A 14286-nucleotide genomic window follows, 5' to 3' on the forward strand; every position below is an offset into this window, starting at 1 on the left:
TTGTAAGTTTCTATAAGATCCCCTCTCAATCTCCTAAATTCTAGAGAGTATAAACCAAGTCTATCCAGTCTTTCTTCATAAGACAGTCCTGACATCCCAGGAATCAGTCTGGTGAACCGTCTCTGCACTCCCTCTATGGCAATAATGTCCTTCCTCACATTTGGAGACCAAAACTGTTCGCAATACTCCAGGTGTGGTCTCACCAAGACCCTGTACAACTGCAGTTGAACCTCCCTGCTCCTATACTCAAATCCTTTTGCTATGAATGCCAACATACCATAACACAAGAGAATTATTTCTTACCGACCTCCAACTGTAGTTCTATTTAATCGATTGATTTTGCAAGTGTGATTCTTCTGCGTTAGAATTTAGAGATACAGCACAGAAACAGGCCCTTTGGCACACCGGGTCTCTGCCGATCAGTGATCCCAACACACTAACACTATCCTACACACACTAGGGACAATTTACAATGAAACCAAGCCAATTAACCTACAAACTTGTATGCCTTTGGAGCGTGGAGGAAACTGGAGAACTGGAGAAACTCCACCCAGGTCACAGGGAGAACGTACAAACTCCGTACAGACAGCCCGCGTAGTCAGGATCGAACCTGGGTCCCTGGCACTAGATAGATAGATAGATAGCCTTTTATTGTCATTCAGAAATCTGAACGAAATTGCAGCAGTCATACATATAATACCATACAATAAAACAACAATAAACACACATTAACATCCACCACAGTGAGTCCACCCAGCATCTCCTCACTGTGATGGAGGCAAAAGTCTTAGGTCGCAGTCTCTTCCCTCCTCTTCTCCCTCTGCGCTGGGGCGATCCCCCCCCCGGGCGATGTTAGAACAGTCCCACGGCTCAAACACCGCGGCCCGGGGTGGTTGAAGCTGCCGCCCACCAGTTCTGCAGAAGTAGCTGCTGGCCCGCGGCCGAACCCCGGACTCAGGCCACCGCCGCCAGAACACCGTCCCAGCCACCCTCACGTGAGTACTGTGCCGTCTTCAGCCTCGGGCTGGGCCGCCCCGACATGGGCGCCGAACCTCCCCCGGACCGGGCCGCCCCGACTTGGGCACCGAACCTCCCCCCGGACCGGGCCGCCCCGACTTGGGCGTTGCTTCTCCCCCCGGACTGGGCCGCCCCGACTTGGGCGCCGAACCTCCCTCGGGCTGCCAGCGCCGCACCTTCCCGAGCTCGGCCGCTCCGACGGGAGCCTCGTTCCACCCTCGGGCTGGCCGCCCTCACGGGAGCGTCCCAACCGCTTCCAGCCCTGAGCCGGACCACCCTCACGGGAGCGAGCTCAGAGCGAGTCCTGATGGTGCTCTGCGTCCGGAGCCTCGAGGTCGTCAGCTCCATTAGGCCTCAGCGCAGACGGAGGCAGAGAAGGGAAATACGACAAAAAGGTCGTATTCCCCTGCAGGGAGAGACTGCAAACCCTGTTTCAACCCCCCCCCCCCCAAAAACACAAGCTAAACCCAAAAACTAGACTAACCAAACAAAATAAACAACATAAAAAACACAAAGACAACGGGACCGCCGGTAAGCCGCTGCAGCCAGAGCCGCACCGCCACTCCGAATGCCACTATACGGCAGCAACTCTACTGTTGTGCTAGTCCCGCCCGATTCTTGCAGTGGTGCATCAAATACCTTGAAAAGGTTTATTGCTTACAATTCAGAATGCCACGGCATTTACTAATGGCCATCAATTGTTACATCGGAACCCTGATTGATTTGCAGTAAATTTATGCTGTGTTTTTGTAGGCGAGGTTGTAAGGGCACATACAGCAGAAATAGTTAATTTATGCATTGGGTCTTTAAAATGGAAAGTTAGCAGCCAATTCTGATGTCATTGGACACAGATTATATTCAGTACTTGTAACTATATCTTGGCAACTTTATAGTGTCGTGAAACTTGTTTTGCCTGTGGCTACCATTTAAACCATTGGTAATCCAAGATAACCAAGTTACTATAAATGAACTGGAAGGAAGTAGAGCAGCCAAAGTGATTAAAAAAAATGCTTTGTGTCTTTCTCTTAAAATATTTTGACATAATGATTTATTCTCAACAAATGCCCTTAAGATGTCTTAAAACGGATTAAGTAGATTGAATATTGTGCAGATTTAAAAAAAATGAAAATGCAATCAAGTTGTCATTCACTGTATTTCTCCATTCTAACTAGAACCACCCTCTGCTCCGCTCAACCTGATTTCCAACATTAACGAGACGTCGGTGATCCTCGAGTGGAGTCCTCCTCAGAACAACGGGGGCAGGCATGACGTTACGTTCAACGTGCTCTGTAAGAAATGCAACAGTGACCTCAGCCGCTGCCGGCCATGTGGGAGCGGGATTCACTTCATCCCACAGCAGACGGGCCTGAAAAACACCAAGGTCTCCATCACCGATCTCCAGGCCCATACCAACTACACCTTCGAGGTATTCTCTGTGAATGGAGTCACGAGACAGAATCCGAGCCAGGACCTGTCGGCCTTAGTCACAGTCACGACCAACCAGGCAGGTAAGATGATCAACGGCATGATAAACGCTGCAATGGTCACCTTGGTATTCGAACATTCACACCTCGCTGTTTGCCAGCCTCATCGTTGGCAAGCTTGAGAAATCACTAATTCAGGGGTTCGTCTCATTTCAAACCGCAAGTTTTCCTGATATCGGGCAGCGGGCAGCCAGGTGCAAGATAAGGAACATTGTATTGTCCAAATATCGGGTGTCAAAATCCAATCCAATTGCAAGAAATCTCGCAAGAAATTGCACAGAATTGTAGATGTGGCCCGGTCCATCACAAGGGCCAGATGTCCCACCATTGAGTCTATGTGCACCATGCCTTACAAAAGCAGCCAAAATAATCAAAGGCTTGTCCCACCCCAGACATTCCCTCTTCTCCCAGTTTCCATCAGACAAAACAAAAGGTACAGAAGCGTAAAAGCACACACTACCAGACTCAGGAACAGCTTCATCCCCTCTGTTAGCAGGCTTCTGAATGGTCCTTCCATAAGCTAGGGTACAGTCCAATTCCCCACTGTGAACCTTGGGCTTTGTATATAAAACTGATTTGCTCCGTTGCAGAGAACTATATTCTGTACTTGGTATCTTCCGCTTTGCTCTGCCTATTGTACTTGAGTTTGAGGAAAAGTTGTAGGAAGGAACTGCAGATGCTGGTTTAAACCAACGATAGACACAAAATGCTGGAGTAACTCAGCGGGCCACAGTTTAAGAATAAGGAGTAAGCCATTTGGAACGGAGATGAGGAAATACTTTTTCACACAGAGAGTTGTGAGTCTGTGGAAATCTCTGCCAGGTCAGAGGGCGGTGGTGGCCAGTTCTCTGGATGCTGTCAAGAGAGAGTTAGGTAGAGCTCTTAAAGATAGCAGAGTCAGGGGATATGGGGAGAAGGCAGGAACGGGGTACTGATCGTGGATGATCAGCCATGATCACATTGAATGGCGGTGCTGGCTCGAAGGGCCGAATGAGCCTACTCCTGCACCTATTGTCTATTGTCTATTGACTGTACAGTTGCCTGATAACAGCTGGGAAAAAAAATTATTCCTGAATCTGGAGGGATGCATTTTCAAACTTATGTATCTCTTGTCTGATGGGAGAAGAGGGGAGAGAAAGCTCAGCATCAGCATGATATTTTTTTTATCTCATTTCCTAAACAAACCTGAAGTATACCTCCTGTGAGATTATCAGCTAGAAGCAGTTTTGCCCTGTTGATCTCATTCATGTTTCCTGAATTCATTCACATTAGCAAGCAGAGAAGTTTAACGGAGCCAATTGAAGCTTTAAACTGTGTCAAACCTACTGGGCTATACAGACCCACGGTGCGAGGAGATTGTAAAAGAGATTTATTTGGAAATCTCAGTGAGATCAATTTGGAACCTAACATACAGGAAAGAATTGTAACCTAAACCATATTAAGAATCTTAATTATTTGCCCTGCACTTTGGATCACCAACCAGCAACACAGTTAAAAATAATATTCTTTTAAATAAGTAAAATAAAAAAGATAGACAAACTGCCTTAATCCTGAGATTATTTTGTTAAAAAGATAAAGAAACTATAAATGCAATCTATAGCATCAACGTTTTCCTGCATAAAACAATTTTGAGTAGAAACAGATAAATTGGTAGAATTAAATTTATGCCTTCAATAGTATAAAGACACATCTGCTTATTTACAAAGAAAATCTATTACCTTCCATCCTTCATGTAATTCAATGTAAAAATAAATATTCAAACCAATGAAACATTTTGAAACCAAGTTTCCAACATGTACTGAAAGTGTGGGTTTTCATGAAAGCTCAGTAATGCATCAATTTCTTATTGATTTTACACAGTCTAGACTGCTGTAGTCACTAGATGTGGTTTATTTTTTACCAAATGCAGTTAGTAATTACTGTTTAAAGTACAGGTTATTTTAAAACACAATGGCATAGATGCTGATTGATTTTGTTTCTTAAAAAAACCAAAGCAGTTTCATTTTTGAAACAGAGAAAGACCAACTAGACAGGACTATGATCAGGTGTTTTCTTAATGGGCCTGTCCCACTTACGCGAATCTTTTCGGCGACTTGCCAGCACCCGTCATTGTGGAAGCAGGTCGCCGAAAACGGTCAACATGTTGAAAATCCAGCGCTGCATTCGCTGTAAGACAGCGACTCTACCGCTGTGCCATTCTACCTGAGCGCCCTTAATGTAGGGGTGATTGCAAGCTGACGTTAACTCGGTCGGCCAAATGGCCTGTATCTGTGCTGTATCTCTCAACTAAAGTATACTAAACTAGACTAAACTAAACTAACCAGGTAGTGGTTAGTGTGGAAATTCTCTCAACCTCCTTCCCTCCCTCCTCACCCACACCCACACCCACACCCACACCCACACCCACACCCACACCAATCGTTCGTAAGTGCTGAGGGGTAGAAATGTTTTTCGTACAGCCAATGAGTACAAATGTGCGGAAAACAGCCTTCCAGATATATACTGTGCAGACTCAATATCTGAAACAATTTCACTGAAGTATTGTGTTCCCTCCAAAGTTTGCATCCTGTTGATCTATGATAAAATGGAACATAAATTTGGCTGCTTTGACTTCCACGTAATGTTACACAATAACTATTAAAGGAAATAGTGCAATTGAATTATTAAGTATACACAGACATTCCCAAAAAAAAAAAAAACCCAACATTGAATCAAGTTACTGATGGATTTGGCTTCTGGTCATTTTTCCTTATCTTGAAGATCGACAATGTACCCTTGTACACTGTTTCAAGGCCTTGCATATAACGGGAACTACTTTGTTAACCTTTTATAGCTAACTACCAGTGCAGGATGTCATTTCTTCAGACTTCCAGTAGACCTTAGGAGGAGTTCAAGTCTGGACGAGCCAGACTTCAAACTAACTGGAGGCTGAGGATGGATTTTAAAATCTAAGCTCCAAGCATACATCAAAAAACCTTTAAAATATCTGTACACTGTGAATGGCTCAATTGTAATCATGTATTGTCTTTCCACTGTAATAATAATAATAATAATAATACATTTTATTTATTGGGCGCCTTTCAGACATCTCAAGGACACCTTACATAGATTAACAGGAATATAAACATATAATCAGAGTAAAATAAATAATAAAGACATCACAGAGCCACAAACTAAAAACACTGTACCTCGGTACACATGACAATAAACTAAAACTGATGACTTCATGTACTGGTTTGTGATAAGTTAAGACCAAAAGAAGGCCTGTATTGATAAAGTGTCCTTTGCAGTCTCAGGTGGTCCAATGCACTTTACAGCCTTACATGGTTGCTTTTGAAATATGTGCAGACGATGAGATTCCTTTTGGGCAGAGTTGATCGAGGGATAATATTGATGGTCACCATGGGCGACCTGTCCACTCAAAAGTGTCATTGGATCTTTTTTATTCCCAAGAAGTGAGTGGGGCATCAGTTTAATGGCTCACCCAAAGGACAGTGCCTCCAGCCCTTCAGTACTCAGCTCAATTGTCAGTTGAGAAACTGTGCTTAGGTCTCAAGTAGCACCTTACTGCACAATGATTTGTATGTTACGTTTAGTTTAGTTTGGAGATACTGCACGGAAACAGGACCTTTGGCCCACCGAGTCCATGCTGACCTGCGATCGATTTCCAGCGGTCCCTATTTACTGCAGGTTGGCAGCATTTACACAGGTTGCTCTCAGGTACACTCATCCCTACCCATGCATGCCCCATCCCCCGACACATTCCCCAACCACCGTAGGAGTTGCGGCACTGGCACTTACACCACCTCCCTCAAAACCATCCGGGGATATAAACAGCCCTGCCAACCGAGGTAGTGTTTCAACATGGAATTCTCCAGTTTGAAGTAAGTCAAGTCAAGTCAAGTCAAGTCAAGTTTATTTGTCACATACACATATGTGCAGATGTGCAGTGAAATGAAATATTTACTAATAAATAATTGTTGACTTTTGTGCAAAAGACAAACAACAAAACAACCAAACAAATTATACACACAATCATAACACACATATTCTTTTACATAATAAATAATGGAAGGAAAAACGTTCTGTAGAGTTAGTCCCTGGTGAGATAGGCGTTTACAGTCCAAATTGCCTCTGGGAAGAAACTCCTTCTCAACCTCTCCGTTCTCACCGCATGGCAACGGAGGCGTTTGCCTGACCGTAGCAGCTGGAACAGACCGTTGCAGGGGTGGAAGGGGTCTCTCATGATTTTGAACCTCTAACAACTCTATATCCACGGACCTACGGACTCGTGACGAACATTCTGCGAGTTTGAAAACTCGGGAGAATTCGTCAATAACTCGGGAAAGTGGGACCGGCCCTTATCTCTTCTCTAATGATTCAATATTAACATGACTACACTTTAGATCTGATTATTTTGCCCATTCCCTCACACAAACTTAGTCAGCGGCTAGTCACACTCTTAGTCTGAGGGCAGTTAACCTGTGGAACATTGCCACAGAGGGCTGTGGAGGCCAAGTCAGTAGATATTTTCGAGGCAGACAAATTCTTGATTAGAATGTGTGTCGATGGTTATGGGAAGAAGGTTGGAAAATGGGATCAAGAGACAGAGATCGGCCACGATTGAATGGCGAAGTAGACGCGATAGGCCGAATGGGCCAATTCTACTCCCATAATGGGAACTTGTGAACAAACCTTAATGCCCATGTATGCTGCGTGTTTCACAACACAGAGGGTAGTTGGGGTTAGCTACATAACACCTACAGTTGCAGCTTTAAAACATCCACAGTTATTGGATGCCTGGAATATGAACACACCAGCTTTTCATCGCAATGTGTAACAGCTCAAGGAGCCCTAATGGAACATCAGTCGATTGCAACTTCCACTGAGGTAGCTCCACACCTTTACCATAATTGTCTCGTTAACTTTCGAGAAGTTGAGCCACATAAGGAAGACACAGGAAGCAAAACACAGGAAGTTAGAGTTCAATTACGCGTATTCTATAGCTGCTAAAATGCAAATATTTGAATCATATGACCAATCGCACATTATAAACAAATAAGAAAAGTTACCAGGTCAATAATGCCATGCAACAAATAGGCAAATTAACTTTTAATGTGGTATAATTCATTTAAGGCATTTTATTAGCATATGCCCAAATACGAACAATGAAATTCTTACTTGCAGTAGCACAACAGAATGTGTAAACATAGTACAAAGGGAAAAAAATGTTCAGTGTGTATATATTTATGCAATTATTTATATAATATATATGTTATTATATATTGTATATATTGTATATGTATGTATTATAATACTAGACTAAGTGGGACCAGCATCACACGGGAGGGCTGGTCCTCCAACGCAATATTCCACCTCTCCACCAATTCCAATATTGGTGGCCAGTGGGGTGGGGGCTTTCTGGAGCGCAAGTATGGGTGTTCTGGGCTGAAAGGGCTGATTTCCTGAGGGCTAGTATGGACATTGTGGGCCGAATGGATTCTTGGGGTGGCGGCTCAGTCACTCAAGCCTGTTGTGCTGGCAGCTGCATGGCCAGGGTTGATTATCACAGTCGGAACATTCACCTGCGCATTTTTGTTCCATATTTGCAGGATTTGCTTAGGGCTTCTTTCTGTTGATTCTATTTGTCATCAGAAAGATTCCCAGCACAGTAGGTGCTGGCCTCTGTACATTGTGACATGCAGCAACGAATGTTTGCAAATAAAGTGCAAAAGGCACAAAAGGAAGGAGCTCAAATGCCCAACGAAAGCGTTTTTATGAGCCTTTTACTGGTCATGTTTGATTCTGGGAGTGCCACCGCAAAAATCTGTGTGTGAAACTCTGATTTATATTCACTGTCTACTGCACCTTGATGTTGGCCCACTTAAAGTTGATGTGGTAAATTCAGACACTCACAGGCACTTGACACTGGAAATCCCAGAGCTAAGAAACTATGGGATCCCATTACCATGAGAAAACCTTTACCTGAGTGCACTGGTGACAACAGGCAGTAGAGTCATACAGTGGAAACAGGCCCTTCGGCCCAACTTGCCTACATCGACCAACATGTCCCATCTACACGCCCCATCTGCCTGTGTTAGTCCCATACCCCTCTAGACCTACCCTATCCATGTACTTGATATTTGTTAAACGTGCCTCAACTACCTCCTCCGGCAGCTCGCTCTCATGCCCAACACCCTTTGTGGGGAAAAATGACCCCTCGGGTTCCTATTTCCTCATGGAATAGAATGGAATGGAATGGAATGGAATGGAATGGAATGCTATTTATTGTCATTCAAACCTAGGTTTGAACGAAATTACATTTACTACAGTTGTTTACATTACAAAAAAAAAACCAAGACCCACACTTAACACAGTTTACATAAACATCCATAACAGTGAGTCTCCAACACCTCCTCACTGTGATGGAAGGCAAAGTCTTATCTCTTCCCTTTGTAAATGGAGTAATGCTGCCTTACAGTGCTGGAGACCTGGGTTCAATCCTGACTGCAGGTGCTGTCTGCGTGGGGTTTGCATGTTCTTCCTGTGACTCATGTTCAACCTATGTTCTCTGGTTCTCGATTCCCCTATTCTGGGCAAGAGACTCAGTCCCCGATCTATTCCTCTCATGATTTTGTACACCTCTATATGATCAGCCCCTCATGCTCCTGCCCGCCAAGAAGGAATAGAGTCCTAGCCTGCTCACCATCTCCCTATAGTTCAGGTCCTCGAGTCCAGGCAACATTCTTGTAAATGGAGCAATGCTGCCTTACAGTGCTGGAGACCTGGGTTCAATCCTGACTGCAGGTGCTGTCTGGGTGGAGTTTGCATGTTCTCCCTGTGACCGCGTGGGTTCCCCCCCCACATCCCAAAGACGTGCAGATTTGGAGGTGAATTGGCATCTGTAAAAGTGTCCCGAGTGTGTAGGGTAGAACTGGTGTATGGGTGATCATTGGCCAGCATGGACTTGATGGGCCGTAGGACCTGTGTCCATGCAGTATCTCCAAGACTAAACATAGACAAGCACCGCACTGGAACAGAACCTTCGGCCCCCAACGTCTGCGCTGACCATAGACATAGAAACATAGGAATTAGGTGCAGGAGTAGGCCATTCGGCCCTTCGAGCCTGCACCGCCATTCAATATGATCATGGCTGATCATCCAACTCAGTATTCTGTACCTGCCTTCTCTCCATACCCCCTGATCCCTTTAGCCACAAGGGCCACATCTAACTCCCTCTTAAATATAGCCAATGAACTGGCCTCAACTACCCTCTGTGGCAGAGAGTTCCAGAGATTCACCACTCTCTGCGTGAATACCATGATACCAGTTTTAACTCATCTCGTCTGTTTGCAAGTGGTCTATGAAGAAGGGGTTCGACTCAAACCTCACCTATTCCTTTTCTCCAGAGATGCTGCCTGACCTGCTGAGACACTCCAGCATTGTGTTCATCTGCGGTGTACTCCCTGGCTGTCAAAATGCCTCTTAAACGTTGCTATCACATCTTCTTCTATCACCTTCCCCGGCAGCATGTTCCAAACACCTACCACTCTCTGCGTTATAAAAAAAAAAAGTTGCCTTGAAAATCTCTGTTAAACTTCACCCGTCTCATCTTAAATCCATTCTCTCTGGTATTTGACATTTCGACCCTATGGAGAAAAGTACTGACTATTTACACTCCCATAATTTTATGCTCTTCGATCAGGTCACCCCTCACTCAACCTTCAACACTCTAGAGAGAACCATCAAAGTTTGTTTGACCTCTCCTTACAGTTAATACCTCCTAATCCACGCAGTAACCTCTTCTTTAGCCTTTGCAAAGCCACAGCACTATCATCAGCACCCTTTCCAAAGCCTCCACATCTTTCCCGTTGCATGGCAATCAGAGCTGCACACAATACCCCAAATGTGGCCAAACCAAAGCTTTATACAGCTGCTACATGACTCTCCAACTTTTATACTCAAAGCCCTGATCGATGAAAGCAAGCTTTAGGGTGAGAATGAACACTGTTCCACCCTATCCAGTGTTGGCTGGTATTGCCTCTTATTTAATTATTGTCACGTGTATCACGAAACAGTGAAAACTCTATTTTACGTATGATTCCAATCAAATCATACTATACATGAGTGCAGACAAAAATGCTGGAGAAACTCAGTGGGTGCAGCAGCATCTATGGAGCGAAGGAAATAGGCAACGTTTCAGACTGAAGAAGGGTTTCAGCCCGAAACGTTGCCTATTTCCTTCGCTCCATAGATGCTGCTGCACCCACTGAGTTTCTCCAGCACTTTTGTCTACCTTCGATTTTCCAGCATTTGCAGTTCCTTCTTAAACACCATACATGGGTGCAGTACAAATCAAACACACATAGGCACACAAGGTAGTACAAAGCGAAAAAAAATACATAAGAGTTCAGTCTATAGTGTTAGAGGTACAAAGCAAGTGCATGGGGAAAAAAAGTGCAGGGGCCGCAACAGGGTAGATTGGAAGATCAGGACTACACCCTTAGCTTGTGAGTGGTCTGAGAATAAGCTGTTCCTGAATTTGGTGGTGAATGCTTCAAGCTTTTGTATTTTCTGTTTGAAGGGAGAGCGGATAAGAGGAATTGATCGGGTGTGAATGGTCTTTAATTATGTTGGCTGCTTTCCCGAGGCAGCGTGAACTGCAGATGGAGTCAATGGAGGGGGGAAGGAAGGGGAGGCTGGTTTGTGCAATGGATTAGGCTGTATAATTTCTTGCAGGCTTGGCCAGAGCAGTCGCCAATCCATTTGTAATGCATCATGAAAGGATGCTGTCAACGGTGCATTTGTCAAAATTGATGAATGTTACTGGAGATGTGCTGAACTTTGTTAGTCTTCTGAGGAAGTAGAAATGCTGGTGAGCTTTCATAAGTGATAGGAGGAGAATTAGGCCATTCGGCCCTTTAACTATACTCCACCATTCAATCATAGCTGATCTATCTCTCCCTCCTAACCCCATTCTCCTGCTTTCTCCCCATAACCCCTGATACCCGTACTAGCCAAAAATCTAAAGCTCTCTGCCTTAAAAATGTCCATTGACTTGCAAGGAGTTCTTGGCCATAGTGTGAATATGGTTGGACCAGGACAAATTATTGGTGAGAATTATTCCTAGGAATTAAGCTTTAAACCGTATACTTTGATGTTGCCTTGATTCCTCTTTCATTAATGCTCCTCGCCATGAGGAGTTAGCAGTTGAAAGAGTCCATCGTTGACTTTCTAATACCTAAAAGGTGGTTTCTGGCCTGTTTAACTGGGAGTGAAGATACCATTTAAAAGTAAGAGTGGAACTGATGGGCCATATCATGTATCAACCTTCATCGAACCTTGCACTAGTCCTAATTTCATCCCCACAGCTCGACTGATCCTTTGCACGTTCTAGAGTCCAGAGGAGCTGGGGACCTAGCTGCCATGTCAAGCAGGGTGGTCCATGGTTAGGGACTCAGCCTCCAGCATGATGGCGCAGCGATAGAGCTACTGGCTCACAGCACCAGAGACCCGGGTTCGATCCTGACTAGTCTGTATGTTCGCTCGGTGACGTGCATGGGTTTTTTTTGCAAGATCTTCGGTTTCTTCCCACACTCCACTGTATCCCTAAACTAAACTAAAATAAACTGGGTGATCCTGAACCTGTGGACTTCCCAATGGTTGATTGAAAACTTGTGCCATGAAAGATATTTTCAACTGTTTCTAAACATCTCTGATCATCAGAAACATTTGAAAAAAATTGTAGATTTAAATAACTCAAAACGTTAACATTTATTTCAAACGTTCAAACCATGGGAATAATATTTAATTGGAAAAAAATAATTAAAGCCATTAATTTATTGAATATACACTAATGATATCTCCAGTTATCTTTTTCCACTATGCAGTTGTACAGAGCCCTAGAGAGACCACACCTGGAGTATTGTGTGCAGTTTTGGTCCCCTCATTTGAGGAAGGACATTCTTGCTATTGAGGGAGTGCAGCGTAGGTTTAGAAGGTTAATTCCCGGGATGGCGGGACTGTCGTATGCTGAGAGAATGCTGAGAGAATGGAGCAGCTGGGCTTGTACACTCTGGAGTTTAGAAGGATTAAGAGCTAGATAGGGCTCTTAAAAATAGCATAGTCAGGGGAAATGGGGAGTAGACAGGAATGGGGTACTGATTGGGGATGATCAGCCATGATCACATTGAATGGCGGTGCTGGCTTGAAGGGCCAAATGGCCTACTCCTGCACCTATTGTCTGTTGAAACAAGGAACTGCAGATCCTGATTTACACAAAGGTTACACATAGAATAACTCAACAGGTCCGTCAGCATCTCTGGAGAAAATGGATAGGTGAAGTTTTGGGTCGGGACGCTCCAATCAGTCTGACGAAGGATCCCAACCTGAAACGTCACCTATCCATGTTCTCCAGAGATGCTGCCTGATGCATTCAGCTACTACAGCCCCTTTTTGCTCTAGGTCAGGCATCACCATTCATGTGGTTGGGCTTGTGCTATCAATGTCAGCACTAACTCTTGTTCAGCTGAGTTTCCGAATACAATGTGCATCTTGTCTCTCAGTTCAGGAGAACTGAACTATACCTGGGGACTGAGCACTGAGTCCAGTGTCCAGTTTTGTAGCTGGAGCTCAGGTCTACCAGCATGTTCTACACGTTCATGCTGCAATTCTTCACTACACAAGTCAGGAACACACTTGACCCATTGCAATCCTCTTTGCTGTGTAGAAAGGAAGTGCAGATGCTGGTTTATACCAAAGATAGACACAAAATGCTGAAGTAATTTAGCAGGTCTGGTAGCTTACCTAGAGAGAAAGGATGGGTGACGTTTCGGGTCAGGACCCTTTTTCAGAGCAATCTAGTCCGGGGTGGCAGGGTGGCACAGTGATAGCGTTGTTGCCTTACTGTGCCAGAGACCAGGGTTCGATCCTGACTATGAGTGCAGTCTTTACGGAGTGTGTACGTTCTCCCTGTGACCGTGTGGGTTTTTCCTGGGTGCTCTGGTTTCCTCCCACACTACAAAGACGGTGAAGACGTTCAGGTTTGTAGGTTAATTGGCTTCGGTAAAGATTGTAAATTGTCCCTAGCGTGTAGGACAGTGCTAGTCGGCACGGACTCGATGGGCCAAACGGCCTGTTTCCACTCTGTATCTCTAAACTAAACTAAACTAACGGTCCCAAACCGAAACTTCATACATCCTTTGTCTCCAGTGCTGCTGCCTGACCCGCTGAATTACTCAAACACTCTGTGTCTATCAATCCGTTTACATGTTGGTACTCTCTCTAGAACTGCCAGCTCAAGACTCAAGAGCGTTTTATTGTCATATGTACTGAAACGGAACTATGAAATTCTTACTCAGGCAAATTTCAGCCAGTGTCTTTTAAATATTAAAAAACAAATCAATGTCAGGTGGGATTCCTATGTTGATCTACAATTGCAAGGCAATGTGCTGATGAAGCCATTCCTGCACTAGCCGCTAAACCAGCCCTGGAAGCTTTCTTCATGCTGAGATGCAGATGTGAGGTGCTAATGTCCCACAGGGATATTGCTGGAGTGCCTGTTTCATCTGCGAGACGGCCAGGCCAGGCCGTGAGTGTCAGGAAACAAATTGATGGCGGACATCAAAGCCGTGCACAATCCTGTCCTCATTCGCTGCCCTCGCAGGCCATTTTCCAGCAGATGTTGCGGGGAGAGCTATTGCAGGCAGACATTTCACTCACTGCCTTCCCAGCAAAAGGTAAATTGAAACCAACTGGTGTCGGCACCACAAGCAACGAGCCGACA

The 14286-nt window shown here is 44.8% G+C and overlaps 1 protein-coding gene across 1 annotated transcript in view; it reads left to right on the forward strand.

The window, feature by feature from the left end:
* The window catches only part of epha4a (eph receptor A4a), a 138653-nt gene that overhangs the window by 68613 nt on the left and 55754 nt on the right, over positions 1-14286 (forward strand). Inside the window, exon 5 of the mRNA XM_055646415.1 lies at positions 2190-2525. Coding sequence (XP_055502390.1) covers positions 2190-2525 — 336 coding nt within the window. The remainder of the gene's footprint in view (positions 1-2189; positions 2526-14286) is intronic.

The sequence above is a fragment of the Leucoraja erinacea genome, chromosome 14, assembly GCF_028641065.1.
Source record: "Leucoraja erinacea ecotype New England chromosome 14, Leri_hhj_1, whole genome shotgun sequence".
Classification (NCBI taxonomy): domain Eukaryota; kingdom Metazoa; phylum Chordata; class Chondrichthyes; order Rajiformes; family Rajidae; genus Leucoraja; species Leucoraja erinaceus.